The sequence below is a fragment of the Heptranchias perlo genome, unplaced genomic scaffold (genome assembly GCF_035084215.1).
Source record: "Heptranchias perlo isolate sHepPer1 unplaced genomic scaffold, sHepPer1.hap1 HAP1_SCAFFOLD_201, whole genome shotgun sequence".
Taxonomy (NCBI): Eukaryota; Metazoa; Chordata; class Chondrichthyes; order Hexanchiformes; family Hexanchidae; genus Heptranchias; species Heptranchias perlo.
The window spans coordinates 315,013-342,001 of NW_027139217.1; the positions used below are offsets into that span (position 1 = coordinate 315,013).

The 26,989-nt window shown below is 56.3% G+C and overlaps 1 protein-coding gene across 1 annotated transcript; it reads left to right on the forward strand.

Annotated features, from left to right (window-relative positions):
• Positions 1 to 458: 458 nt before the first annotated feature.
• On the forward strand, positions 459 to 26,102 carry LOC137310050 (major histocompatibility complex class I-related gene protein-like). Its single transcript, XM_067978013.1, has 8 exons — positions 459 to 584; positions 1,952 to 2,212; positions 9,060 to 9,332; positions 10,659 to 10,934; positions 11,709 to 11,834; positions 12,747 to 12,782; positions 23,777 to 23,824; positions 25,455 to 26,102. Exons 1-7 carry the CDS (start codon positions 536 to 538, stop codon positions 23,821 to 23,823), a joined length of 1,068 nt encoding a protein of 355 aa, XP_067834114.1. The 5' UTR covers positions 459 to 535; the 3' UTR covers position 23,824; positions 25,455 to 26,102.
• Positions 26,103 to 26,989: the final 887 nt, after the last annotated feature.

Sequence of the window (26,989 nt, forward strand, 5' to 3'; positions counted from 1 at the left end):
GGGAGAGACCAGGAGGTACAGTGTTAGCACAGGGACAGAGAGAGGGCGAGACCAGGAGGTACAGTGTTCGCACAGGGACAGAGGGAGGGAGAGACCAGGAGGTACAGTGTGAGCACAGGGACAGAGAGAGGGAGAGACCAGGAGGTACAGTGTTAGCACAGGGACAGAGAGAGGGAGAGACCAGGAGGTACAGTGTTAGCACAGGGACAGAGAGAGGGAGAGACCAGTAGGTACAGTGTTAGCACAGGGACAGAGAGAGGGAGGGACCAGGAGGTACAGTGTTAGCACAGGGACAGAGAGAGGGAGAGACCAGGAGGTACAGTGTTAGCACAGGGACAGAGAGAGGGAGAGACCAGGAGGTACAGTGTTAGCACAGGGACAGAGAGAGGGAGAGACCAGGAGGTACAGTGTTAGCACAGGGACAGAGAGAGGGAGAGACCAGGAGGTACAGTGTTAGCACAGGGACAGAGGAGACCGTCTCCTGGAAAAGGATTTCCCACAAACTGCTCATCCCAGCCTGTCGAGGGAAGCAGCAATGATTGGACTGATAGTTCTGGTCGTTCTGTGTGGAGGGGTCTCTGCAGGTGAGTAATGGGGTCTGAGAGGGGCTCAGTGCCAGGCTGGGTCTGTCAGGGGGTGTGTTACCCCAGGCCCTTCTCCCTCAGTCCCTCAGTGGGTGTGTTACCCCAGGCCCATCTCCCTCAGTCTGTCAGTGGGTGTGTTACCCCAGGCCCCTCTCCCTCAGTCCCTCAGTGGGTGTGTTACCCCAGGCCCCTCTCCCTCAGTCTGTCAGTGGGTGTGTTACCCCAGGCCCCTCTCCCTCAGTCTGTCAGGGGGTGTGTTACCCCAGGCCCCTCTCGCTCAGTCTGTCAGTGGGTGTGTTACCCCAGGCCCCTCTCCCTCAGTCTGTCAGTGGGTGTGTTACCCCAGGCCCCTCTCCCTCAGTCTGTCAGTGGGTGTGTTACCCCAGGTACCACTCCCTCAGTCTGTCAGGGGGTGTGTTACCCCCGGCCCCTCTCCCTCAGTCTGTCAGGGGGTGTGTTACCCCAGGCCCCTCTCCCTCAGTCTGTCAGTGGGTGTGTTACCCCAGGTACCACTCCCTCAGTCTGTCAGGGGGTGTGTTACCCCCGGCCCCTCTCCCTCAGTCTGTCAGGGGGTGTGATACCCCAGGCCCCTCTCCCTCAGCCTGTGTTGTGTTGATGTGGAGATGCCGGTGATGGACTGGGGTTGACAATTGTAAACAATTTTACAACACCAAGTTATAGTCCAGCAATTTTATTTTAAATTCACAAGCTTTCGGAGACTTCCTCCTTCCTCAGGTAAATGTTCAGGGACTCTGTGTTGTGTTGGGGATTATTTACAGGGAGTCTGTGTTATTTTGTTGGTTCATGCCCTGATCTCTCTCTCTCTCTCTCTCTGGGGTTGGTGTTTTGGGGTTGGTGTTTTGGGGTTCATGCCCTGATCTCTCTCTCTCTGGGGTTGGTGTTTTGGGGTTCATGCCCTGATCTCTCTCTCTCTCTGGGGTTGGTGTTTTGGGGTTCATGCCCTGATCTCTCTCTCTCTGGGGTTGGTGTTTTGGGGTTCATGCCCTGATCTCTCTCTCTCTGGGGTTGGTGTTTTGGGGTTCATGCCCTGATCTCTCTCTGGGGTTGGTGTTTTGGGGTTCATGCCCTGATCTCTCTCTCTCTGGGGTTGGTGTTTTGGGGTTCATGCCCTGATCTCTCTCTCTCTGGGGTTGGTGTTTTGGGGTTCATGCCCTGATCTCTCTCTCTCTGGGGTTGGTGTTTTGGGGTTCATGCCCTGATCTCTCTCTCTGGGGTTGGTGTTTTGGGGTTCATGCCCTGATCTCTCTCTCTGGGGTTGGTGTTTTGGGGTTCATGCCCTGATCTCTCTCTCTCTGGGGTTGATGTTTTGGGGTTCATGCCCTGATCTCTCTCTCTCTCTGTTTCAGGCTCTCACTCTCTCCGGTATTTTCTGACCGCAATGACCCCGATCCCTGGTCTGCCGCAGTTTGTTGCTGTCGGATATGTGGACGAGGCCCAGTTTGTGATGTACGACAGCAAGCGGAGGGAGTTGATCCCACGGCTGTGGTGGATGGAGGAGAGGGAGGGGCCCGAGAACTGGGAGCGGAAGAAACAGCTGGTGCGAGGCGAGGAACAGTGGATGAAGGATTATATTCAGATCCTCCTGACCCGGACCAACCAGTCGGTCGGTGAGTTCACTCCCTCCCAACGCACTCGGGCTCTTCCTGCGGAGTCAGGGGGCGGAGAGCGGGGTCAGGGAGCGGGGAGCGGGGAGCGGGGTCAGGGAGCGGGGTCAGGGAGCGGGGAGCGGGGTCAGGGAGCGGGGAGCGGGGTCAGGGAGCGGGGAGCGGGGTCAGGGAGCGGGGAGCGGGGTCAGGGAGCGTGTCGGGGAGCAGGGTCGGGGCGGGGAGCGGGGTCAGGGGTCGTGGTCGGGGAGCGGGGTCGGGGCGGGGTCAGGGGTCAGGGAGCTGGGGCGGGGAGATGGGTCGGGGAGTGGGGTCGGGGTGGGGAGCGGCGTCAGGGGGCGGGGAGTGGGGTCAGGGGGCATGGAGTGGGGTCAGGGAGTGAGGTCAGAGGCAGGGAGCGGGGTCAGGGAGCGGGGTCAGGGGGCGGGTAGTGGGTCAGGGAGCGAGGTCAGGGTGCAGGGAGCGAGGTCAGGGGGCAGGGAGCGGGGTCAGGGGGCGGGGAGTGGGGTCAGGGGGCATGGAGCGGGGTCAGGGAGCGAGGTCAGGGGGCAGGGAGCGGGGTCAGGGGGCAGGGAGCGGGGTCAGGGGGCGGGGCCAGGGGTTGACATGCGATATTCTGACGGTCATGGACTCGGACCAACCAGTCGGGCGGTGAGTCCTCGGCCTCAAACCGCACTCGGGCTGATCCCGGGGTCAGGAGTGGGCAGGGCTGCTCCCCCTGGAAGTGAGGAAGTTCCACCCCCTCCCCCACTGTGTGACATAAGAACATAAGAAATAGGAGCAGGAGTAGGCCATCCGGCCCCTCGAGCCTGCTCCGCCATTCATAGAATCATAGAATTATAGAATCGTAGAAAATTTATGGCACAGAAGGAGGCCATTCGACCCATCGTGTCCGTGCCGGCCAAAAATGTGCCACCCAGCCTAATCCCACTTTCCAGCACTTGGTCCGTAGCCCTGTAGGTTATGGCACTTCAGGAGCACATCCAGGTACTTTTTAAATGAGTTGAGGGTTTCTGCCTCTCCCACCCTCTCAGGCGGTGAGTTCCAGACCCCCACCACCCTCTGGGTGAAAAAAATTCTCCTCAGCTCCCCTCTAATCCTTCTACCAATTACTTTAAATCCATGCCCCCTGGGCATTGACCTCTCTGCTAAGGGAAATAGATCCTTGCCCCTCATAATTTTATACACCGGGGAACATAGGAACATAGGAACAGGAGTAGGCCATTCAGCCCCTCGAGCCTGCTCCACCATTTGATAAGATCATGGCTGATCTGTGATCTCACTCCATATACCTGCCTTTGGCCCATATCCCTTAATACCTTTGGTTGCCAAAAAGCTATCCATCTCAGATTTAAAATTAGCAATTGAGCTAGTATCAATTGCCGTTTGCAAAAGAGAGTTCCAAACTTCTACCACCCTTTGTGTGTAGAAATGTTTTCTAATCTCACTCCTGAAAGGTCTGGCTCTAATTTTTAGACTGTGCCCCCGACTCCTAGAATCCCCAACCAGCGGAAATAGTTTCTCTCTATCCACCCTATCTGTTCCTTTTAATATCTTATAAACTTCGATCAGATCACCCCTTAACCTTCGAAACTCTAGAGAATACAACCCCAATTTGTGTAATCTCTCCTCGTAACTTAACCCTTGAAGTCCGGGTATCATTCTAGTAAACCTACGCTGCACTGCCTCCAAGGCCAATATGTCCTTCCGAAGGTGCGGTGCCCAGAACTGCTCACAGTACCTCAATTAAATCTCCCCTCAGCCTCCTTTGTTCAAAAGAAAACAACCCCAGCCCATCCAATCTTTCCTCATAGCTAAAATTCTCCAGTCCTGGCAACATCCTCGCAAATCTCCTCTGTACCCTCTCTAGTGCAATCACATCTTTCCTGTAATGTGGTGACCAGAACTGTACACAGTACTCAAGCTGTGGCCTAACCAATGTTTTATACAGTTCCAGCATAACCTCCCTGCACTTATATTCGATGCCTTGGCCTAATAAAGGAAAGTATTCCATCTGCCTTCTTAACCACCTTATCTGTCCTGCTACCTCGGGGATCTGTGGACATGCACTCCAAGGTCCCTCTCTTCCTCGACACCTCTCAGTATCCTCCCATTTATTGTGTGCTCCCTTGCCTTGTTTGCCCTCCCCAAAGGCATTACCTCACACTTCTCTGGATTGAATTCCATTTGTCACTTTTCTGCCCACCTGACCAGTCCATTGATATCTTCCTGCAGTCTACAGCTTTCCTCCTCACTATCAACCGCACGGTCAATTTTTGTATCATCTGCAAACTTCTTAATCATGGCCCTACATTTAAGTCCAAATCATTAATATATATCAAAAAAAGCAAGAGACCCAGTATCGAGCCTTGTGGAACCCCACTGGAAACAGCCTTCCAGTCACAAAAACACCCGTCGACCATTTCCCTTTGCTTCCTGCCACTGAGCCAATTTTGGATACAATTTGCCACTTTCCCTTGGATCCCATGAGCTTGTACTTTTTTGACCAGTCTGCCATGTGGGACCTTGTCAAAAGCCTTGCTAAAATCCATGTATTCTACATCAAACGCACTACCCTCATCGACCCTCCTTGTTACCTCCTCAAAAAATTCAATCAAGTTGGTCAGACATGACCTTCCCTTAACAAATCCATGCTGACTGTCCTTGATTAACCCGTGCCTTTCTAAGTGACGGTTTATCCTGTCCCTCACAATTGATACCAATAATTTGCCCACCACTGAGGTTAGACTGACTGGCCTATAATTACTCGGTCTCTCTCTTTCTCCCTTTTTAAACAACAGTAGAACGTTAGCAGTCCTCCAATCCTCCGGCATCACGCCTGTATCCAGGGAGGATTGGAAAATGATGGTCAGAGCCTCCGCTATTTCCTCTCTTGCTTCTTTCAACAACCTGGGATACATTTCATCCGGGCCTGGTGATTTGTTTACTTTCAAAGATGCGAATCCCCTTAATATTTCCTCTCTCACTGTTTATCCCATCCAATATTTCACACTCCTCCTCCTTAACTACAATCTCTGCATCGTCCCTCTCCTTTGTGAAGACAGACGCAAAGTATTCATTAAGAACCAGACCCACATCTTCCCCCTCCACACACAGGTTACCTTTTTGGTCTCAATCAGATCATGACTGATCTTCGACCTCAACTCCACTTTGCCGCCCGATCCCAATATCCCTTGTTTCCATCCCAGCCTTGAATATATTCAATGACTGACCATCCACAGCTCTCTGGGGGAGAGAATTCCAAAGATTCACAGCCCTCTGAGTGAAGAAATTCCTCCTCATCTCAGTCTTGAATGGCCGACCCCGAATCCTGCGACAATGCCCCCAAGTTCTAGACTCTCACAGGGGAAACAATCTCTCAGCATCTACACTGTCAAACTCCCTCTACTCCCCACCCCCCCCGCAGCCCATGTCTCTCTATTCCCCCTGTGTCTCTCTATTCCCCCCCCGTGTCTCTCTATTCCCCCCCCGTGTCTCTCTATTCCCCCCCGTGTCTCTCTATTCCCCCCCGTGTCTCTCTATTCCCCCCCCGTGTCTCTCTATTCCCCCCCCGTGTCTCTCTATTCCCCCCCCCCGTGTCTCTCTATTCCCCCCCCCGTGTCTCTCTATTCCCCCCCCCGTGTCTCTCTATTCCCCCACCCCGTGAAGTTAAGAAACACTTCGACACTCAAAGGGTGGGAGAAGTTTGGAAACTCTCCTCCGCAAATGGCAGTTGGTGCGAGCTCAATTCGTAATTTTAAATCTGAGATTGATAGATTTTTGTTCACCAAAGATATTAAGGGATGTGGGGCTAAGGCGGGGAAATGGACTGAGGTCACAGATCAACCATGATCTCATCGAATGGCGGAACAGGCTCGAGGGGCCAAATGGCCTCGTCCTGTTCCTTTGTTCCTGTAATAAAGTTTCAATACTCTACAGGGAGTGGGCTGGTTTAGTTGACAGGCAACAGCAAGGGCACTGGCGAAGTGGCAGGGATGGGACAGGAGTGCTGTCATCCTGAGAGTGGACACTCGGTTCATGTTCCATGGAGCCACTGCCACTTGTTGTCTCCTGTTATGCACCACCTTCTCCTGCAAGAAAGCGGGACGTGTGTCGGTGAGTGTCCTGCAAGATGTTTGGGTGATGAGCCTGTCATGGTTGAATAGCTAGTGCGTGTGGCCTGTGTGTTGTGGGTGGGTGGCTTGCAGCAGTGGTAATGTGTGAGGGTGAGAGGAAGCTTCTGGTGCGAAGAGTTGAGTACTGATGGAAAGAGTTTGTTGGTATGTGGGTGATGGGGGTGTCGTGTGTGGGGCAGTTGGTTGGAGACACCACTTGACAGTTGACCTCACTCACCTTGACCACTCATGTCAGAGCATTGAACTTCTTCCTGCACTGCGTCCATGTTCATGATGCTGTGGGCCTGGCATTGACTTTGTCCCCCGCTGCCTTGGGAGCATATATCTGGAGGGCCTCTTGACCCCCCGCGGATATAGGATGTCCCTCCTTCTGTCCACCTCTTGCACCAAGGCCTCTCGTGCATCATCAGAGAACCTTGGTGCTCGCAGTCTCACAGGCCTGGTACCAACTCAGATCGGCAGATTGGTGAGGTCTGACCTGCAGATTGGAGGATGTGGGATTTAGTAGTGTGCAACCTTTATTCAATGTTTTAACATAACTCAACAGTTTGTAAACATAGGGAGGGGACCTGTATCTGTGTTTTACGTGTGCGATGTCTGATCTCCGTTCAGACTCTGTCCGAACCCGTATCTTATATTTTGCAAATATCAGAGTCCCTCAAACGTTGAGCAGCCCAGTTGTTGCTCATTAAAAATTCCACAGTTCCCATCATCATCGTGTTTCACGATATTGCAGCACAGATTCACTTCACCATTGACTTCCTCCACTTCCTGCAGACACACTGCACCTTCCCTTTAAGAGGTGCAGGCTGCCTTTAAGTGGTGCGAGCCACTCGTGATATCTGGGCCCCTGCTGGTGAGCAGCCACTCACAGTGCAGGGAATGCTGGCTGGACGCAGCAATCAGGTAAATCACCAGGCAGCACGAATGTTACGTTCTTCCCACATCTCACCGACCGGGCACGGGTTCATCACGACCCGTGGAAGTGGTTTTCTCGGGCGGACCGAAAACACACCTCTTACTATAAGTTCAGGAACGATCGGGACACTCGCTGGGAGCACGGGGGGTCCTTTAAATACACAGATTGTGGTCCAGGGGGTCCTTTAAATATATAGATTGAGGTTCGGGGGTCCTTTAAATACACTGATCGGGGTCCGGGGGGTCCTTTAAATACACTGATCGGGGTCCGGTGGGGGGGGTCCTTAAATACCCAGGCCGGGGTCCGGGGGTCCTTTAAATACACTGATCGGGGTCCGGGGGGTCCTTTAAATACACTGATCGGGGTCCGGGGGATCCTTTAAATACACTGATCGGGGTCCGGGGGGGTCCTTTAAATACACTGATCGGGGTCCGGGGGGTCCTTTAAATACACAGATCGGGGTCCGGGGATCCTTTAAATACACTGATCGTGGTCCGGGGGGTCCTTTAAATACACAGATCGGGGTCCGGGGATCCTTTAAATACACTGATCGTGGTCCGGGGATCCTTTAAATACACAGATCGGGGTCCGGGGGTCCTTTAAATACACAGATCGGGGTCCGGGGGTCCTTTAAATACACAGATCGGGGTCCGGGGGTCCTTTAAATACACTGATCGGGGTCCGGGGATCCTTTAAATACACTGATCGGGGTCCGGTGGGGGGGGGTCCTTAAATACCCAGGCCGGGGTCCAGGGGTCCTTTAAATACACTGATCGGGCTCCAGGGATCCTTAAAATACACTGATCGGGGTCCGGGGGATCCTTTAAATACACTGATCGGGGTCCGGGGGGTCCTTTAAATACACAGATCGTGGTCCGGGGGTACTTTAAATACACTGATCGGGGTCCGGGGGGTCCTTTAAATACACAGATCGTGGTCCGGGGGTCCTTTAAATACACTGATCGGGGTCCGGGGGGTCCTTTAAATACACTGATCGGGGTCCGGGGGTCGTTTAAATACACTGATCGGGGTCCGGGGGTCCTTTAAATACACTGATCGGGGTCCAGGGGTCCTTTAAATATACTGATCGGGGTCCGGGGGGTCCTTTAAATACACTGATCGGGGTCCGGGGGTCATTTAAATACACAGATCGGGGTCCGGGGGTCCTTTAAATACACTGATCGGGTTCCGGGGGTCCTTTAAATATACTGATCGTGGTCCGGGGGGTCCTTTAAATACACTGATCGGGGTCCGGAGGGTCCTTTAAATACACTGATCGGGGTCCGGGGGGTCCTTTAAATACACTGATCGGGGTCCGGGGGTCCTTTAAATACACTGATCGGGGTCCCGGGGTCCTTTAAATACACTGATCGGGGTCCGGGGGTCCTTTAAATACACTGATCGGGGTCCGGGGATCCTTTAAATACACTGATCGGGGTCCGGGGGATCCTTTAAATACACTGATCGGGGTCCGGGGGTCCTTTAAATACACTGATCGGGGTCCGGGGGTCCTTTAAATACACTGATCGGGGTCCGGGGATCCTTTAAATACACTGATCGGGGTCCGGGGGGTCCTTTAAATACACTGATCAGGGTCCGGGGGTCCTTTAAATACACTGGTTGGGGTCCGGGGGTCCTTTAAATACACTGATTGTCTCCGTAACCCATCTGCCCACTTCCCCCCTCCCCCCACCCCCGGCTTCCCAGGTGATTTCCGACTGTGAGCTGGGTGGTGATGGGATGGTGGACGGGGTCTCGGACTGGGTCTGACTGACCCCCTGTGTTTGATTGACAGGAATCCACATGATCCAGCAGATGACCGGCTGTGATCTGGGGGATGATGGGATCACCAGTGGGTTCTTTCAGTACGCCTGGGACGGGGAGGATTTCATCAACTTCGACAGGGATCAGATGGTGTGGGTAACACCGGTACAGTGGGGAGAGATCACCAAGAACAAGTGGGACCAGGACACGCCCCGGAACCAAGGGGTGAAGGGATACCTGGAGGGGGAGTGCATCGAGTGGCTGAGGAAATACCTGGAGTACGGAGAGAGGGAACTGAGGGCCGGTGAGTGAGGGGGGAGTGAGAGTCGGTGAGTGAGGGGGGACTGAGAGTCGGTGGGTGAGGGGGGGAGTGAGAGTCAGTGAATGAGGGGGGACTGAGAGTCGGTGAGTGAAGGGGGGGACTGAGAGTCGGTGAGTGAGGGGGGAGTGAGAGTCGGTGAGTGAGGGGACGAGTGAGAGTCGGTGAGTGGGGGGGGGGAGTGAGAGTCGGTGAGTGAAGGGGGGACTGAGAGTCGGTGAGTGATGGGACGAGTGAGAGTCGGTGAGTGAGGGGAGGAGTGAGAGTCGGTGAGTGAGGGGAGGAGTGAGAGTCGGGGAGTGAGGGGAGGAGTGAGAGTCGGTGAGTGAGGGGGGGAGTGAGAGTCGGTGAGTGAGGGGAGGAGTGAGAGTCGGGGAGTGAGGGGAGGAGTGAGAGTCGGTGAGTGAGGGGGGGGAGTGAGAGTCGGGGAGTGAGGGAGGGGACAGAGTCGGTGAGTGAGGGGGGAGTGAGAGTCGGTGAGTGATGGGACGAGTGAGAGTCGGGGAGTGAAGGGAGGAGTGAGAGTCGGTGAGTGAAGGGGGGGACTGAGAGTCGGTGAGTGATGGGACGAGTGAGAGTCGGTGAGTGAGGGGAGGAGTGAGAGTCGGTGAGTGAGGGGAGGAGTGAGAGTCGGGGAGTGAGGGGAGGAGTGAGAGTCGGTGAGTGAGGGGGGGAGTGAGAGTCGGTGAGTGAGGGGAGGAGTGAGAGTCGGGGAGTGAGGGGAGGAGTGAGAGTCGGTGAGTGAGGGGGGGGAGTGAGAGTCGGGGAGTGAGGGGGGAGTGAGAGTCGGTGAGTGATGGGACGAGTGAGAGTCGGTGAGTGAGGGGAGGAGTGAGAGTCGGTGAGTGAGGGGAGGAGTGAGAGTCGGGGAGTGAGGGGAGGAGTGAGAGTCGGTGAGTGAGGGGGGGAGTGAGAGTCGGTGAGTGAGGGGAGGAGTGAGAGTCGGGGAGTGAGGGGAGGAGTGAGAGTCGGTGAGTGAGGGGGGGAGTGAGAGTCGGGGAGTGAGGGAGGGGACTGAGAGTCGGTGAGTGAGGGGGGAGTGAGAGTCGGTGAGTGAGGGGGGGAATGGGGTCTAATCCCCAGTTTAAAGGGGTTTGTCCCGTTCCCTGGGGTCTAATCCCCAGTTTAAAGGAGTTTGTACCATTCCCTGGGGTCTAATCCCCAGTTTAAAGGGGTTTGTCCCGTTCCCTGGGGTCTAATCCCCAGTTTAAAGGGGTTTGTCCCGTTCCCTGGGGTCTAATCCCCAGTTTAAAGGGGTTTGCACCGTTCCCTGTCTCACACTGACTCGGCTCTGATCTGTTTTACTCTCAGTTACTCCCCAAGTGTTTCTTTCTGTGGACAAGGCCTCAGACACTAAACCGGCCCAACTCTCCTGCCTGGTCACGGGGTTTTACCCTCGAGATATCGAACTCACCCTCCTGAGAAATGGACGGCCGATCTCAGACACTGATTCCACTGGCATCCTGCCCAACCACGATGGCACCTACCAGATCAAGAGATGGGTTGAGATCGGGCCCGAGGACGGAGCCACCTACTCCTGTCAGGTGGATCACAGCAGCAAAGCAGGAGTGGAGACCCGAGACTGGGGTAAGAGGATCAGTGAGTGCAGGGGGAGAGTCTGAGGCTGAGGATTAAAGATGTTTCTATCGCCTCTCCTCATTCTTCCTTCGAAAATACATCACTTCACACTTCTCTGTGTTAAATTTCATCTGCCATGTGTCTGCCCATTTCACCAGTCTGTCTGTGTCCTCCTGAACTCTGTTACTATCCTCCACATTGTTTACTACATTTCCGAGTTTCGTGTCAGCTGCAAACTTTGAAATTATACCCTCTATACCTGTGACGGGGAAATTTTATTCAGAAATACAAGAGATTTCCAAACCTGCCTGTCTATAATGAGCAGCACCATATATCTGGGTTACACTGAGTTATTGACTGGCTGGGATCTGTGTGTCAGGTGAAGGAGGCCGTTCGTCCATTGAACTCCTCAACCTTCCATAGAAAGGCCGTATCACCCATCACTATACTTCCACCAGCCGACTCTGAGACTGTGCTGGGGATTCCTCACTTGTGGAGGGGACTAGTAATGACTTTGGACTGATGGGTAATTCCAATATCTGCAGACAAGCAACAACTTGTATTTATAAAGTGCCTTTAATGGAGAGAAACGTCCCAAAGTGCTTCCCAGGAGTGGAATCAAAGCCACGCTGAACTTTCTAACCTCCAACTTGCTCTGATCAGACTGCCCATCACATCGCAGACTCGAATCGAACTCAGTCTCAGGCACAGCTTTGGTCTCATTACTTCCTAATCAGCAGCGACTGTCGTTATTCATTTCTCTCCTCCTTATTCCCCCCACAGATGGGACGTTCCGAGTGACTCCGGGATCTTCAGAGGGACCGAATCTGGGTTTAATTGTTGGAATTGTTCTTGCTGCCGTCGCCCTGATTGCTCTCGTCATTGGTGCCGTTGTCTGGAAGAAGAGAGGTAGGAAATGAGGACAGGATCTGTCCCACACGGGGATGAGCAGGTTCAAATGTTACAGCACAAATGGCAGAACATTAGAGACTTCCCATCGACATGTGGGAAACTCCGACACAGTCCAGTGATGGACAGGGCCCCGTACGGGGAGTGAAGGGACCGGGGCCCATACAGGGAGTGAAGGGACCGGGGCCCCGTACGGGGAGTGAAGGGACCGGGGCCCCGTACGGGGAGTGAAGGGACCGGGGCCCCGTACGGGGAGTGAAGGGACCGGGGCCCCGTACGGGGAGTGAAGGGACCGGGGCCCCGTACGGGGAGTGAAGGGACCGGGGCCCCGTACGGGGAGTGAAGGGACCGGGGCCCCGTACGGGGAGTGAAGGGACCGGGGCCCCGTACGGGGAGTGAAGGGACCGGGGCCCCGTACGGGGAGTGAAGGGACCGGGGCCCCGTACGGGGAGTGAAGGGACCGGGGCCCCGTACGGGGAGTGAAGGGACCGGGGCCCCGTACGGGGAGTGAAGGGACCGGGGCCCCGTACGGGGAGTGAAGGGACCGGGGCCCCGTACGGGGAGTGAAGGGACCGGGGCCCCGTACGGGGAGTGAAGGGACCGGGGCCCCGTACGGGGAGTGAAGGGACCGGGGCCCCGTACGGGGAGTGAAGGGACCGGGGCCCCGTACGGGGAGTGAAGGGACCGGGGCCCCGTACGGGGAGTGAAGGGACTGGGCCTGATTGGGGAGTGAAGGGACCGGGTGAAGAGAGGATATTGTCCGATGCCTGTTTCTCAGTGAGCCTCCTGTGAGTGCCCACAGGGAAATCTGGTCATTGCCCCTGTTTCTGGAGTAAGTTTGTGTCGGCGAGGGGCTGTGCTGATCGAGGAGCTGTTTGTAACTGAAGTTCCGTCTGTTTCTGTCTCTTGTAGGAGGAGAGAAAAAATCTGGTTACAGCCCAGCAAATCGTAAGTGTGCAAATAGTGCAAGGGTGGGTGTGTCTGTGGGTGTCTCTGTCTGTCTGTGTGTGTCTCTGTCTGTGTGCGTCTCTGTGTGTGTCTCTCTGTGCATCTTTATCTATGTGTGTGTGTGTGTCCCTCTCTCTCTCTCTCTGAGTGTGTGTCTCTCTCTGTGTGTCTCTCTCTCTCTCTCTCTGAGTGTGTGTCTCTTTGTGCCTCTCGCTCTCTTTGTGCCCCTCTCTCTCTGCGTGCGCCTCTCTTTCTCTCTGTGTGCCACTCTCTCTCTCTGCGTGCGCCTCTCTTTCTCTCTGCGTGCGCCTCTCTCTCTCTCTGTGTGCGCCTCCCTTTCTCTCTGTGTGCGCCTCTCTCTCTCTGTGTCCGCCTCTCTTTCTCTCTGTGTGTGCCTCTCTTTCTCTCTGTGTGCGCCTCTCTCTCTCTCTCTGTGTCCGCCTCGCTCTCTCTCTGTGTCCGCCTCTCTTTCTCTCTGCGTGCGCCTCTCTTTCTCTCTGTGTGCCTCTCTCTCTCTCTGCGTGCGCCTCTCTTTCTCTCTGCGTGCGCCTCTCTCTCTCTCTGTGTGCGCCTCCCTTTCTCTCTGTGTGCGCCTCTCTCTCTCTGTGTCCGCCTCTCTTTCTCTCTGTGTGTGCCTCTCTTTCTCTCTGTGTGCGCCTCTCTCTCTCTCTCTGTGTCCGCCTCTCTCTCTCTCTGTGTCCGCCTCTCTTTCTCTCTGTGTGTGCCTCTCTTTCTCTCTGTGTGTGCCTCTCTCTCTCTTTGTGCCCCTCTCTCTCTGCGTGCGCCTCTCTCTCTCTCTGCGTGCCCCTCTCTCTCTGCGTGCGCCTCTCTCTCTCTCTGCGTGCGCCTCTCTCTCTCTCTGCGTGCGCCTCTCTCTCTCTCTGTGTGCGCCTCTCTCTCTGTGTGTGCGCCTATCTTTCTCTCTGTGTGCGCCTCTCTCTCTCTCTGTGTGCGCCTCTCTCTCTCTCTGTGTGCGCCTCTCTCTCTCTCTGTGTGCGCCTCTCTCTCCCTCTGCGTGCGCCTCTCTCTCTCTCTGTGCGCCTCTCTCTCTCTCTGTGTGCGCCTCTCTTTCTCTCTGTGTGCGCCTCTCTTTCTCCCTGTGTGCGCCTCTCTTTCTCTCTGTGTGCGCCTCTCTTTCTCTCTGTGTGTGCCTCTCTCTCTCTTTGTGCCCCTCTCTCTCTGCGTGCGCCTCTCTCTCTCTCTGCGTGCCCCTCTCTCTCTGCGTGCGCCTCTCTCTCTCTCTGCGTGCGCCTCTCTCTCTCTCTGCGTGCGCCTCTCTCTCTCTCTGTGTGCGCCTCTCTCTCTGTGTGCGCCTCTCTCTCTCTCTGTGTGCGCCTCTCTCTCTCTCTGCGTGCCCCTCTCTCTCTGCGTGCGCCTCTCTCTCTCTCTGCGTGCGCCTCTCTCTCTCTCTGCGTGCGCCTCTCTCTCTCTCTGCGTGCGCCTCTCTCTCTCTCTGCGTGCGCCTCTCTCTCTGTGTGTGCGCCTATCTTTCTCTCTGCGTGCGCCTCTCTCTCTCTCTGCGTGCGCCTCTCTCTCTCTGTGTGCGCCTCTCTCTCTGTGTGCGCCTCTCTCTCCCTCTGCGTGCGCCTCTCTCTCTCTCTCTGTGCGCCTCTCTCTCTCTCTGTGTGCGCCTCTCTTTCTCTCTGCGTGCGCCTCTCTCTCTGCGTGCGCCTCTCTCTGCGTGCGCATCTCTTTCTCTCTGTGTGCGCCTCTCTCTCTGTGCGCCTCTCTCTCTCTCTCTCTGCGTGCGCCTCTCTCTCTCTCTCTCTGCGTGCACCTCCCTCTCTGCGTGCGCATCTCTTTCTCTCTGCGTGCGCCTCTCTCTCTGTGCGCCTCTCTCTCTCTCTCTGCGTGCGCCTCTCTCTCTCTCTCTCTGCGTGCGCCTCTCTCTATCTCTCTGTGTGCGCCTCTCTCTCTCTCTGTGTGCGCCTCTCTCTCTCTCTGTGTGCGCCTCTCTTTCTCTCTGTGTGCGCCTCTCTTTCTCTCTGTGTGCGCCTCTCTCTCTCTGCGTGCGCCTCTCTCTCTCTCTGCGTGCACCTCTCTTTCTCTCTGCGCGCGCCTCTCTTTCTCTCTGTGTGCGCCTCTCTTTCCCTCTGTGTGCGTCTCTCTCTCTCTGTGTGCGCCTCTCTTTCCCTCTGTGTGCGCCTCTCTCTCTCTCTGCGTGCGCCTCTCTTTCCCTCTGTGTGCGCCTCTCTCTCTCTGCGTGCGCCTCTCTCTCTCTGCGTGCGCCTCTCTTTCCCTCTGTGTGCGCCTCTCTCTCTCTGTGTGCGCCTCTCTCTCTCTGTGTGCGCCTCTCTTTCTCTCTGTGTGCGCCTCTCTCTCTCTCTGTGTGCGCCTCTCTCTCTCTGTGTGCGCCTCTCTTTCTCTCTGTGTGCGCCTCTCTCTCTCTGCGTGCGCCTCTCTCTCTCTGTGTGCGCCTCTCTTTCTCTCTGTGTGCGCCTCTCTCTCTCTCTGTGTGCGCCTCTCTCTCTCTGCGTGCGCCTCTCTCTCTCTGTGTGCGCCTCTCTCTCTCTGTGTGCGCCTCTCTTTCTCTCTGTGTGCGCCTCTCTCTCTCTGCGTGCGCCTCTCTCTCTCTGTGTGCGCCTCTCTCTCTCTGTGTGCGCCTCTCTCTCTCTCTGTGTGCGCCTCTCTTTCCCTCTGTGTGCGCCTCTCTCTCTCTTTGTGCCCCTCTCTTTCCCTCTGTGTGCGCCTCTCTCTCTCTGTGTGCGCCTCTCTCTCTCTGTGTGCGCCTCTCTCTCTCTGTGTGCGCCTCTCTCTCTCTGCGTGCGCCTCACTTTCTCTGCGTGCGCCTCTCTCTCTCTGTGTGCGCCTCTCTCTCTCTCTGTGTGCGCCTCTCTTTCCCTCTGTGTGCGCCTCTCTCTCTCTCTGTGTGCGCCTCTCTTTCTCTCTGTGTGCGCCTCTCTCTCTCTGTGTGCGCCTCTCTCTCTCTCTGTGTGCGCCTCTCTCTCTGTGCGCCTCTCTCTCTCTCTCTGTGTCCGCCTCTCTCTCTCTCTCTGTCCGCCTCTCTTTCTCTCTGTGTGTGCCTCTCTTTCTCTCTGTGTGCGCCTCTCTCTCTCTGCGTGCGCCTCTCTCTCTCTCTCTGTGCGCCTCTCTCTCTCTCTATGTGCGCCTCTCTTTCCCTCTGTGTGCGCCTCTCTCTCTCTCTCTGCGTGCGCCTCTCTCTCTCTCTGTGTGCGCCTCTCTCTCTCTGTGTGCGCCTCTCTCTCTCTCTCTGTGTCCGCCTCTCTCTCTCTCTCTGTCCGCCTCTCTTTCTCTCTGTGTGCGCCTCTCTCTCTCTCTGTGTGCGCCTCTCTCTCTCTCTATGTGCGCCTCTCTTTCCCTCTGTGTGCGCCTCTCTCTCTCTCTGTGTGCGCCTCTCTCTCTCTGTGTGCGCCTCTCTCTCTCTCTCTGTGTCCGCCTCTCTCTCTCTCTCTGTGTCCGCCTCTCTCTCTCTCTCTGTCCGCCTCTCTCTCTCTCTGTGTGCGCCTCTCTTTCTCTCTGTGTGCGCCTCTCTCTCTCTGCGTGTGCCTCTCTTTCTCTCTGCGTGCGCCTCTCTTTCTCTCTGTGTGCGCCTCTCTTTCTCTCTGTGTGCGCCTCTCTCTCTCTGTGTGCGCCTCTCTCTCTCTGCGTGTGCCTCTCTTTCTCTCTGCGTGCGCCTCTCTTTCTCTCTGCGTGCGCCTCTCTCTCTCTGTGTGTGCGCCTCTCTTTCTCTCTGTGTGCGCCTCTCTTTCTCTCTGCGTGCGCCTCTCTTTCTCTCTGCGTGCGCCTCTCTTTCTCTCTGCGTGCGCCTCTCTTTCTCTCTGCGCGCGCCTCTCTTTCTCTCTGTGTGCGCCTCTCTTTGTCTCTGTGTGCGCCTCTCTCTCTCTGTGTGCGCCTCTCTTTCTCTCTGTGTGCGCCTCTCTCTCTCTGTGTGCGCCTCTCTTTCTCTCTGTGTGCGCCTCTCTTTCTCTCTGCGCGCGCCTCTCTCTCTCTCTGCGTGCGCCTCTCTTTCTCTCTGCGTGCGCCTCTCTTTGTCTCTGTGTGCGCCTCTCTTTGTCTCTGTGTGCGCCTCTCTCTCTCTCTGTGTGCCCCTCTCTCTCTGTGTGCGCCTCTCTTTCTCTGCGTGCGCCTCTCTCTCTCTGTGTGCGCCTCTCTCTCTCTCTCTGTGCGCCTCTCTTTCTCTCTGCGTGTGCCTCTCTCTCTCTGTGTGCGCCTCTCTCTCTGTGTGCGCCTCTCTCTCTCTGCGTGTGCCTCTCTCTCTCTCTGTGTGCGCCTCTCTCTCTCTCTGCGTGCGCCTCTCTCTCTGTGTGCGCCTCTCTCTCTCTGCGTGTGCCTCTCTCTCTCTCTGTGTGCGCCTCTCTTTCCCTCTGTGTGCGCCTCTCTTTCTCTGCGTGCGCCTCTCTCTCTCTGCGTGCGCCTCTCTCTCTCTCTGTGTGCGCCTCTCTTTCTCTCTGTGTGCGCCTCTCTCTCTCTGTGTGCGCCTCTCTCTCTCTCTGTGTGCGCCTCTCTTTCTCTCTGTGTGCGCCTCTCTCTCTCTGCGTGCGCCTCTCTCTCTCTCTGTGTGCGCCTCTCTTTCTCTCTGTGTGCGCCTCTCTTTCCCTCTGTGTGCGCCTCTCTCTCTCTCTGTGTGCGCCTCTCTTTCTCTCTGTGTGCGCCTCTCTTTCTCTGCGTGCGCCTCTCTCTCTCTGCGTGCGCCTCTCTCTCTCTCTGCCCGCGCCTCTCTCTCTCTCTGCGTGCGCCTCTCTCTCTCTCTGTGTGCGCCTCTCTTTGTCTCTGTGTGCGCCTCTCTCTCTCTGTGTGCGCCTCTCTTTCTCTCTGTGTGCGCCTCTCTCTCTCTGTGTGCGCCTCTCTTTCCCTCTGTGTGCGCCTCTCTCTCTCTCTGTGTGCGCCTCTCTTTCTCTGCGTGCGCCTCTCTCTCTCTCTGCCCGCGCCTCTCTCTCTCTCTGCGCGCGCCTCTCTCTCTCTCTGCGCGCGCCTCTCTTTGTCTCTGCGTGCGCCTCTCTCTCTCTCTCTCTGCGCGCGCCTCTCTTTGTCTCTGTGTGCCCCTCTCTCTCTGTGTGCGCCTCTCTCTCTCTCTGCGTGCGCCTCTCTTTCTCTCTGCGTGCGCCTCTCTCTCTTTCTCTCTGCGTGCGCCTCTCTTTCTCTGCGTGCGCCTCTCTCTCTCTCTGCGTGCGCCTCTCTCTCTCTCTGCGTGCGCCTCTCTCTCTCTCTGCGTGCGCCTCTCTTTCTCTCTGCGTGCGCCTCTCTTTCTCTCTGCGTGCGCCTCTCTTTCTGTCTGCGTGCGCCTCTCTTTCTCTCTGCGTGCGCCTCTCTTTCTCTCTGCGTGCGCCTCTCTGTCTCTCTGCGTGCGCCTCTCTTTCTCTCTGCGTGCGCCTCTCTTTCTCTCTGCGTGCGCCTCTCTCTTTCTCTGCGTGCGCCTCTCTCTCTCTCTGTGTGCGCCTCTCTTTCTCTCTGCGTGCGCCTCTCTTTCTCTCTGCGTGCGCCTCTCTTTCTCTCTGCGTGCGCCTCTCTTTCTGCATGCGCCTCTCTTTCTCTCTGCGTGCGCCTCTCTTTCTCTCTGCGTGCGCCTCTCTTTCTCTCTGCGTGCGCCTCTCTTTCTCTCTGCGTGCGCCTCTCTTTCTCTCTGCGTGCGCCTCTCTTTCTCTCTGCGTGCGCCTCTCTCATTCTCTCTGCGTGCGCCTCTCTTTCTCTCTGCGTGCGCCTCTCTCTTTCTCTCTGCGTGCGCCTCTCTTTCTCTCTGCGTGCGCCTCTCTGTCTCTCTGTGTGCGCCTCTCTTTCTTTCTGCGTGCGCCTCTCTTTCTCTCTGCGTGCGCCTCTCTTTCTCTCTGCGTGCGCCTCTCTCTTTCTCTCTGCGTGCGCCTCTCTTTCTCTCTGCGTGCGCCTCTCTCTCTCTCTGTGTGCGCCTCTCTTTCTCTCTGCGTGCGCCTCTCTTTCTCTCTGCGTTCGCCTCTCTCTTTCTCTCTGCGTGCGCCTCTCTCTCTCTGTGTGCGCCTCTCTCTCTCTCTGTGCGCCTCTCTTTCTCTCTGCGTGCGCCTCTCTCTCTCTCTGTGTGCGCCTCTCTTTCTCTCTGCGTGCGCCTCTCTCTCTCTGCGTGCGCCTCTCTCTCTCTCTCTGCATGCGCCTCTCTTTCTCTCTGCGTGCGCCTCTCTCTCTCTGCGTGCGCCTCTCTCTCTCTGCGTGCGCCTCTCTCTCTCTCTGCGTGCGCCTCTCTCTCTCTCTGCGTGCGCCTCTCTTTCTCTCTGCGTGCGCCTCTCTCTCTCTCTGCGTCTGCCTCTCTCTCTCTCTCTCCGTGCGCCTCTCTCTCTCTCTGCGTCTGCCTCTCTGTCTCTCTCTGCGTGTGCCTCTCTCTCTGCGTGCGCCTCTCTCTCTGCGTGCGCCTCTCTCTCTCTGCGTGCGCCTCTCTCTTTCTGCGTGCGCCTGTCTCTCTCTCTGCGTGCGCCTCTCTCTTTCTGCGTGCGCCTCTCTGTCTCTCTGCGTGCGCCTCTCTTTCTTTCTGCGTGCGCCTCTCTTTCTCTCTGTGTGCGCCTCTCTTTCTCTCTGTGTGCGCCTCTCTCTCTCTCTGTGTGCGCCTCTCTCTCTCTGCGTGCGCCTCTCTCTCTCTGTGTGCGCCTCTCTCTCTCTGTGTGCGCCTCTCTTTCTCTCTGTGTGCGCCTCTCTCTCTCTGCGTGCGCCTCTCTCTCTCTGTGTGCGCCTCTCTCTCTCTGTGTGCGCCTCTCTCTCTCTCTGTGTGCGCCTCTCTTTCCCTCTGTGTGCGCCTCTCTCTCTCTTTGTGCCCCTCTCTTTCCCTCTGTGTGCGCCTCTCTCTCTCTGTGTGCGCCTCTCTCTCTCTGTGTGCGCCTCTCTCTCTCTGTGTGCGCCTCTCTCTCTCTGCGTGCGCCTCACTTTCTCTGTGTGCGCCTCTCTCTCTCTGTGTGCGCCTCTCTCTCTCTCTGTGTGCGCCTCTCTTTCCCTCTGTGTGCGCCTCTCTCTCTCTCTGTGTGCGCCTCTCTTTCTCTCTGTGTGCGCCTCTCTCTCTCTGTGTGCGCCTCTCTCTCTCTCTGTGTGCGCCTCTCTCTCTCTCTGTGCGCCTCTCTCTCTCTCTCTGTGTCCGCCTCTCTCTCTCTCTCTGTCCGCCTCTCTTTCTCTCTGTGTGTGCCTCTCTTTCTCTCTGTGTGCGCCTCTCTCTCTCTGCGTGCGCCTCTCTCTCTCTCTCTGTGCGCCTCTCTCTCTCTCTATGTGCGCCTCTCTTTCCCTCTGTGTGCGCCTCTCTCTCTCTCTCTGCGTGCGCCTCTCTCTCTCTCTGTGTGCGCCTCTCTCTCTCTGTGTGCGCCTCTCTCTCTCTCTCTGTGTCCGCCTCTCTCTCTCTCTCTGTCCGCCTCTCTTTCTCTCTGTGTGCGCCTCTCTCTCTCTCTGTGTGCGCCTCTCTCTCTCTCTATGTGCGCCTCTCTTTCCCTCTGTGTGCGCCTCTCTCTCTCTCTGTGTGCGCCTCTCTCTCTCTGTGTGCGCCTCTCTCTCTCTCTCTGTGTCCGCCTCTCTCTCTCTCTCTGTGTCCGCCTCTCTCTCTCTCTCTGTCCGCCTCTCTCTCTCTCTGTGTGCGCCTCTCTTTCTCTCTGTGTGCGCCTCTCTCTCTCTGCGTGTGCCTCTCTTTCTCTCTGCGTGCGCCTCTCTTTCTCTCTGTGTGCGCCTCTCTTTCTCTCTGTGTGCGCCTCTCTCTCTCTGTGTGCGCCTCTCTCTCTCTGCGTGTGCCTCTCTTTCTCTCTGCGTGCGCCTCTCTTTCTCTCTGCGTGCGCCTCTCTCTCTCTGTGTGTGCGCCTCTCTTTCTCTCTGTGTGCGCCTCTCTTTCTCTCTGCGTGCGCCTCTCTTTCTCTCTGCGTGCGCCTCTCTTTCTCTCTGCGTGCGCCTCTCTTTCTCTCTGCGCGCGCCTCTCTTTCTCTCTGTGTGCGCCTCTCTTTGTCTCTGTGTGCGCCTCTCTCTCTCTGTGTGCGCCTCTCTTTCTCTCTGTGTGCGCCTCTCTCTCTCTCTGCGTGTGCCTCTCTTTCTCTCTGCGCGCGCCTCTCTCTCTCTCTGCGTGCGCCTCTCTTTCTCTCTGCGTGCGCCTCTCTTTGTCTCTGTGTGCGCCTCTCTTTGTCTCTGTGTGCCCCTCTCTCTCTGTGTGCGCCTCTCTTTCTCTGCGTGCGCCTCTCTCTCTCTGTGTGCGCCTCTCTCTCTCTCTCTGTGCGCCTCTCTTTCTCTCTGCGTGTGCCTCTCTCTCTCTGTGTGCGCCTCTCTCTCTGTGTGCGCCTCTCTCTCTCTGCGTGTGCCTCTCTCTCTCTCTGTGTGCGCCTCTCTTTCTCTCTGTGTGCGCCTCTCTTTCCCTCTGTGTGCGCCTCTCTTTCTCTGCGTGCGCCTCTCTCTCTCTGCGTGCGCCTCTCTCTCTCTCTGTGTGCGCCTCTCTTTCTCTCTGTGTGCGCCTCTCTCTCTCTGCGTGCGCCTCTCTCTCTCTCTGTGTGCGCCTCTCTTTCTCTCTGTGTGCGCCTCTCTTTCCCTCTGTGTGCGCCTCTCTTTCTCTGCGTGCGCCTCTCTCTCTCTCTGCCCGCGCCTCTCTCTCTCTCTGCGCGCGCCTCTCTCTCTCTCTGCGCGCGCCTCTCTTTGTCTCTGTGTGCGCCTCTCTTTGTCTCTGTGTGCCCCTCTCTCTCTGTGTGCGCCTCTCTCTCTCTCTGCGTGCGCCTCTCTTTCTCTCTGCGTGCGCCTCTCTTTCTCTGCGTGCGCCTCTCTCTCTCTCTGTGTGCGCCTCTCTTTCTCTCTGCGTGCGCCTCTCTCTCTCTCTGCGTGCGCCTCTCTCTCTCTCTGCGTGCGCCTCTCTTTCTCTCTGCGTGCGCCTCTCTTTCTCTCTGCGTGCGCCTCTCTTTCTGTCTGCGTGCGCCTCTCTTTCTCTCTGCGTGCGCCTCTCTTTCTCTCTGCGTGCGCCTCTCTGCCTCTCTGCGTGCGCCTCTCTTTCTCTCTGCGTGCGCCTCTCTTTCTCTCTGCGTGCGCCTCTCTCTTTCTCTCTGCGTGCGCCTCTCTTTCTCTCTGCGTGCGCCTCTCTTTCTGCATGCGCCTCTCTTTCTCTCTGCGTGCGCCTCTCTTTCTCTCTGCGTGCGCCTCTCTTTCTCTCTGCGTGCGCCTCTCTTTCTCTCTGCGTGCGCCTCTCTTTCTCTCTGCGTGCGCCTCTCTTTCTCTCTGCGTGCGCCTCTCTTTCTCTCTGCGTGCGCCTCTCTCATTCTCTCTGCGTGCGCCTCTCTTTCTCTCTGCGTGCGCCTCTCTCTTTCTCTCTGCGTGCGCCTCTCTTTCTCTCTGCGTGCGCCTCTCTGTCTCTCTGTGTGCGCCTCTCTTTCTTTCTGCGTGCGCCTCTCTTTCTCTCTGCGTGCGCCTCTCTTTCTCTCTGCGTGCGCCTCTCTTTCTCTCTGCGTTCGCCTCTCTCTTTCTCTCTGCGTGCGCCTCTCTCTCTCTGTGTGCGCCTCTCTCTCTCTCTGTGCGCCTCTCTTTCTCTCTGCGTGCGCCTCTCTCTCTCTCTGTGTGCGCCTCTCTTTCTCTCTGCGTGCGCCTCTCTCTCTCTGCGTGCGCCTCTCTCTCTCTCTCTGCATGCGCCTCTCTTTCTCTCTGCGTGCGCCTCTCTCTCTCTGCGTGCGCCTCTCTCTCTCTGCGTGCGCCTCTCTCTCTCTCTGCGTGCGCCTCTCTCTCTCTCTGCGTGCGCCTCTCTTTCTCTCTGCGTGCGCCTCTCTCTCTCTCTGCGTCTGCCTCTCTCTCTCTCTCTCCGTGCGCCTCTCTCTCTCTCTGCGTCTGCCTCTCTGTCTCTCTCTGCGTGTGCCTCTCTCTCTGCGTGCGCCTCTCTCTCTGCGTGCGCCTCTCTCTCTGCGTGTGCCTCTCTCTCTGCGTGCGCCTCTCTCTCTGCGTGCGCCTCTCTCTCTCTGCGTGCGCCTCTCTCTTTCTGCGTGCGCCTGTCTCTCTCTCTGCGTGCGCCTCTCTCTTTCTGCGTGCGCCTGTCTCTCTCTCTGCGTGCGCCTGTCTCTCTCTCTGCGTGCGCCTGTCTCTCTCTGCGTGCGCCTCTCTTTCTCTCTGCGTGCGCCTCTCTCTCTGCGTGCGCCTCTCTCTCTGCGTGCGCATCTCTTTCTCTCTGTGTGCGCCTCTCTCTCTGTGCGCCTCTCTCTCTCTCTCTCTGCGTGCGCCTCTCTCTCTCTCTCTCTGCGTGCGCCTCCCTCTCTGCGTGCGCATCTCTTTCTCTCTGCGTGCGCCTCTCTCTCTGTGCGCCTCTCTCTCTCTCTCTGCGTGCGCCTCTCTCTCTCTCTGCGTGCGCCTCTCTCTATCTCTCTGCGTGCGCCTCTCTCTCTCTGTCTGCGTGCGCCTCTCTCTCTGCGTGCGCCTCTCTCTCTCTCTGCGTGCGCCTCTCTCTCTCTCTCTGCGTCCGCCTCGCTCTCTCTGTCTGCGTGCGCCTCTCTCTCTCTCTGCGTGCGCCTCTCTCTCTCTCTCTGCGTGCGCCTCGCTCTCTCTCTCTGCGTGCGCCTCTCTCTGCGTGCGCCTCTCTCTCTCTCTGCGTGCGCCTCGCTCTCTCTCTCTGCGTGCGCCTCGCTCTCTCTCTCTGCGTGCGCCTCTCTCTCTCTCTCTCTGCATGCGCCTCTCTCTCTCTCTGTGTGCGCCTCTCTTTCTCTCTGCGTGCGCCTCTCTCTCTCTCTGCGTCTGCCTCTCTCTCTCTCTCTCCGTGCGCCTCTCTCTCTCTCTGCGTCTGCCTCTCTCTCTCTCTCTGCGTGCACCTCTCTCTGTCTCTCTCTGTGCCTCTCTTTCTCTTCCTCTCTCTGTCTGTGTGAGTCTCTCTCTCTCTCTCTGCCTCTCTCTTTCTCTCTCTCCTTCTCTCTCTGTCTCTCTCTCTCTCTCTCCCCCTCCCTCTCTCTGTCTTTCTTTGTCTCTCACACTGTCTCTCTCTCTTTATCTCTCTTTATCTCTCTCTCTCTCCCTCCCCCCTCTCTCTCTCGCTCTCTCTCTCTGTACAGAACATTCTCTGTGTTCTACAATGTCTGTTTGACAGAAATCTTTTCTTTTCACAGCTGCTGAAAGAGGAGAATCGTCCTCAAACTCATCAGCCCGAGCCTGAGGTACGAAGCCAATCACTTGAGTTTAACAGCAGCTGAACGAGCAGCAAACCAGGTTGTGAAGAGCAGTAACTGTGGGCTCAGGGGGTCGGGAGGGAGCTGCTTATATCTGACTGGACTGAGTCTCCTCACTGGAACGCTGCTTTTTCACTTAATGTTTGTCGAGATTTCTCACTGAGTGAAACCCTGATTCCAGAACACAGTCTGTAAAAGACACAACCCCCAGGGGTGAAGTGGAATTCCTTTGACAGTCACGGTCCACCATTGATCAACTGGGGTTTAATACATCGCAGATCTGGCAATACGAGCTTTTTTTGTGGGAAGGAAGAGTTTTTTTGAACCCATCATCAGTGTGAATCAGGCCCAGGTGAGGTCAGGGAGAGAGTAAAGCTTCTCTCTGACCCCAGGAATCACCTGGTGACCTCTTGTTCTATTAAAGGTGCCTGAGCTGCTGCAGCATCCACTTCCCTTCAGCTAACAAACTGAAGGTCCAATCGTTCTGGGCCATCGTCAGGCCGAGGCTTTAAGTGAATATGTTGGGGGAGTGAGGAGGGAATTCCAGACGTCTGGCTGGGTTGTGGAGGTTAATATTCCTGGCAGCAGTGGAATGAATTAATTTAAACAGGGAGAACTGGAGGTTTCGAAACCAGGACTGGTGAGCAACAAACTTCTGGGTCCCGTCAGCTGCTCAGTGAGACCCTGCAGCTGTTTAATATACTGGAGGATGGAATCTGTCACCTTGAGAGGGGGAGCTGGTTGTGCTGAGGATTTGAGGATGGGGATTATACCTCACCTAGGACCCTGGGCCTTAGACTGACACATTGTGCAGTGTACCTTGTGACACTATGCTGGAACACTCGGTCTTCTCTGAGATCTGGTGCTCCTGGAGAGGTTTGATGGGAAGGATTGTGTCCTGGGCTGGGCTGGCCGTGTTCACTCACATTGCTGCAATCTTTACTTGTGTCTGTAGGGGGCCTGTCCCGTGGCACCTGGAACGGCCACCAATGGTGGGGTGAAGGGAGTGGGGGTGGACAAGAGGCCAGAATTGGAGGAACGCAGAGATCTCGGAGGGTTGTAGGGCTGGAGGAGGTTACAGAGATAGGGAGAGGGCGAGGGCCATGGAGGGATTTGAAAACAAGGATGAGAATTTTAAAATCGAGGCGTTCCCGGACCGGGAGCCAATGTAGGTCAGTGAGCACAGGGGGTGCTGGGAGAACGGGACTTGGTGAGAGTTAGGATACGGGAGCAGAGTTTTGGATGAGTTCAAGTTTATGGAGGGTGGAAGATGGGAGGCCGTCCTGGAGAACATTGGAATAGTCCAGTCTGGAGGTAACAGAGGCACGGATGAGGGTTTCAGCAGCAGATGAGCTGAGGGAGGGGTGGAGACGGGCGATGTTACGGAGGGGGAAGTAGGTGGTCTTGGTGATGGAGCAGATATGGGGTCAGAAGCTCATCTCAGGGTCAAATAGGACCCCAAGGTTGTGAACGGTCTGGTTCAGCCTCAGACAGTGGCCAGGGAGAGGGATGGAGTCGGGGGTCTGGGGAACGGAGTTTCTATATCGATCTCTCTCAGTCCCACCTCCTGTACTGGGTGTGAGCCTCCCTGTGAATCTGTCTCTGTTCCATTCCCCAGGCTGATCCTGAGTGAAGTTGATTGGATCCAGAATCTGGATGTTCGGTGTCGCTGGGAGGATTGATTGAGAAACGATCGGGGATTGTTAATCGCAATTAGTTTTGATTGATTGTCACTGGCTGCTCTCGCTGTTTTTTTACTGTATTCTGTAATGTTTCCATCATTGAGATGATTTTTGGCTTTTTTTCTTGGTGATTTGATCGAAATCTCCAGTTGTGTGTTTTGCCATTGAATGTTAAATGAGATGTTTTTAATTGCAGTCGTTGCCTGTGTTCCTGTCGATGGGAAATGTTCATTAAACTGATTCAGGGAGAGGTCAGCGGGCCGCTGATTAGTCCCAGATCAGTGACTCCGTCTCCAACCTCTTCCCCTCGGCAAGGGTGAAATGTTTTGATTCTCTGCTCAGTTGAAGTTTCTGTTCTTCCCGCCCGTATTGATTGGTGTCTGAAGTGGGCCCTGTGTCTCCCTGGGACTGCGGTTTGTTAAAGGGAAGGAGCAGCTTCAGGTCTCTGAACCCAGCCAGGCTGTTACTGGCCTGCTGTGTGGGACTAGGGTGGGCAATGGAAATGTTTGGGATTGCACTCTGCACCACTCTACTTACTGGCTTCAATTTATACCTGTGGATAATAAAAGCTCTCGCTCTCCAAACTGCAGCTGTGTGTTCACTCTGTCCAGGACCAGACCCTGGAACAGAGAGTACCAGGGACACCGGGAACAACTAGATCAGGGCGTGACTCTTAAACCATTACCCTGACCCCCCCTTGACCAGTACAATATGAGTCAGTGACTTACCAGAGCAGCCAGTAACTCAAACTGACCATCACCATCCCACCTGGATAAAAGTTACATGTCCACCCTGAACTCTGTCACTGCTTTCCCATTCCAGTGCTCCCCCTCTGCTGCCTCTGGGAGATCTTGTCTGTCCCTCCTGCTCTCGTGTCTAGAGTCGGCCAGTGGGCTGGTTACACTATCAGCTGATTGAGAAAGCACAAGGGGCAGCTTAGCCCTGCTGTCATAGGGTGCCCTCTGAATGTATCTGCAGTGACTGGACAGTGGCCTTACTTACCCTGCCAACCTGAGACCACATATCACTGGCTCACTGTGGAACTCACCACATGTCCACTGGCTCCTGGCACTGCCTCTGAACTCAGGGAACGCAGTTACAATAGTCCTTGAAAGATCGGGAAAGCCAGAGCCAAGAGCTCTCTCCAACCTGTCAGCAACTTAGGAACCACCTTTGGAGACAGCCCTCTTGATTTAGTTGCCCAGGGCCTCCATGGCAGCAGTGTGGGATGCCAGGCAGCAGCCTGCTCCTGGTCGAGGGCCCTCTTCCTTGGGAGCATCCTGTGCAGGCCTGCTTGGAGTGGCCACACGGCCCATGGAGGCCTGCAGTGATTTGAAACTCTCCCTCATGGTCAGACCTGTTGTCACCCATGGACTACAGCTGGCCTGAAAGGAGCCATGTATGGCCGGAGACTCCGACACGCCACCTGTCTGCCCTGTGAGTGGACGCTCAGCGCTCCAGGTCCAGAGTC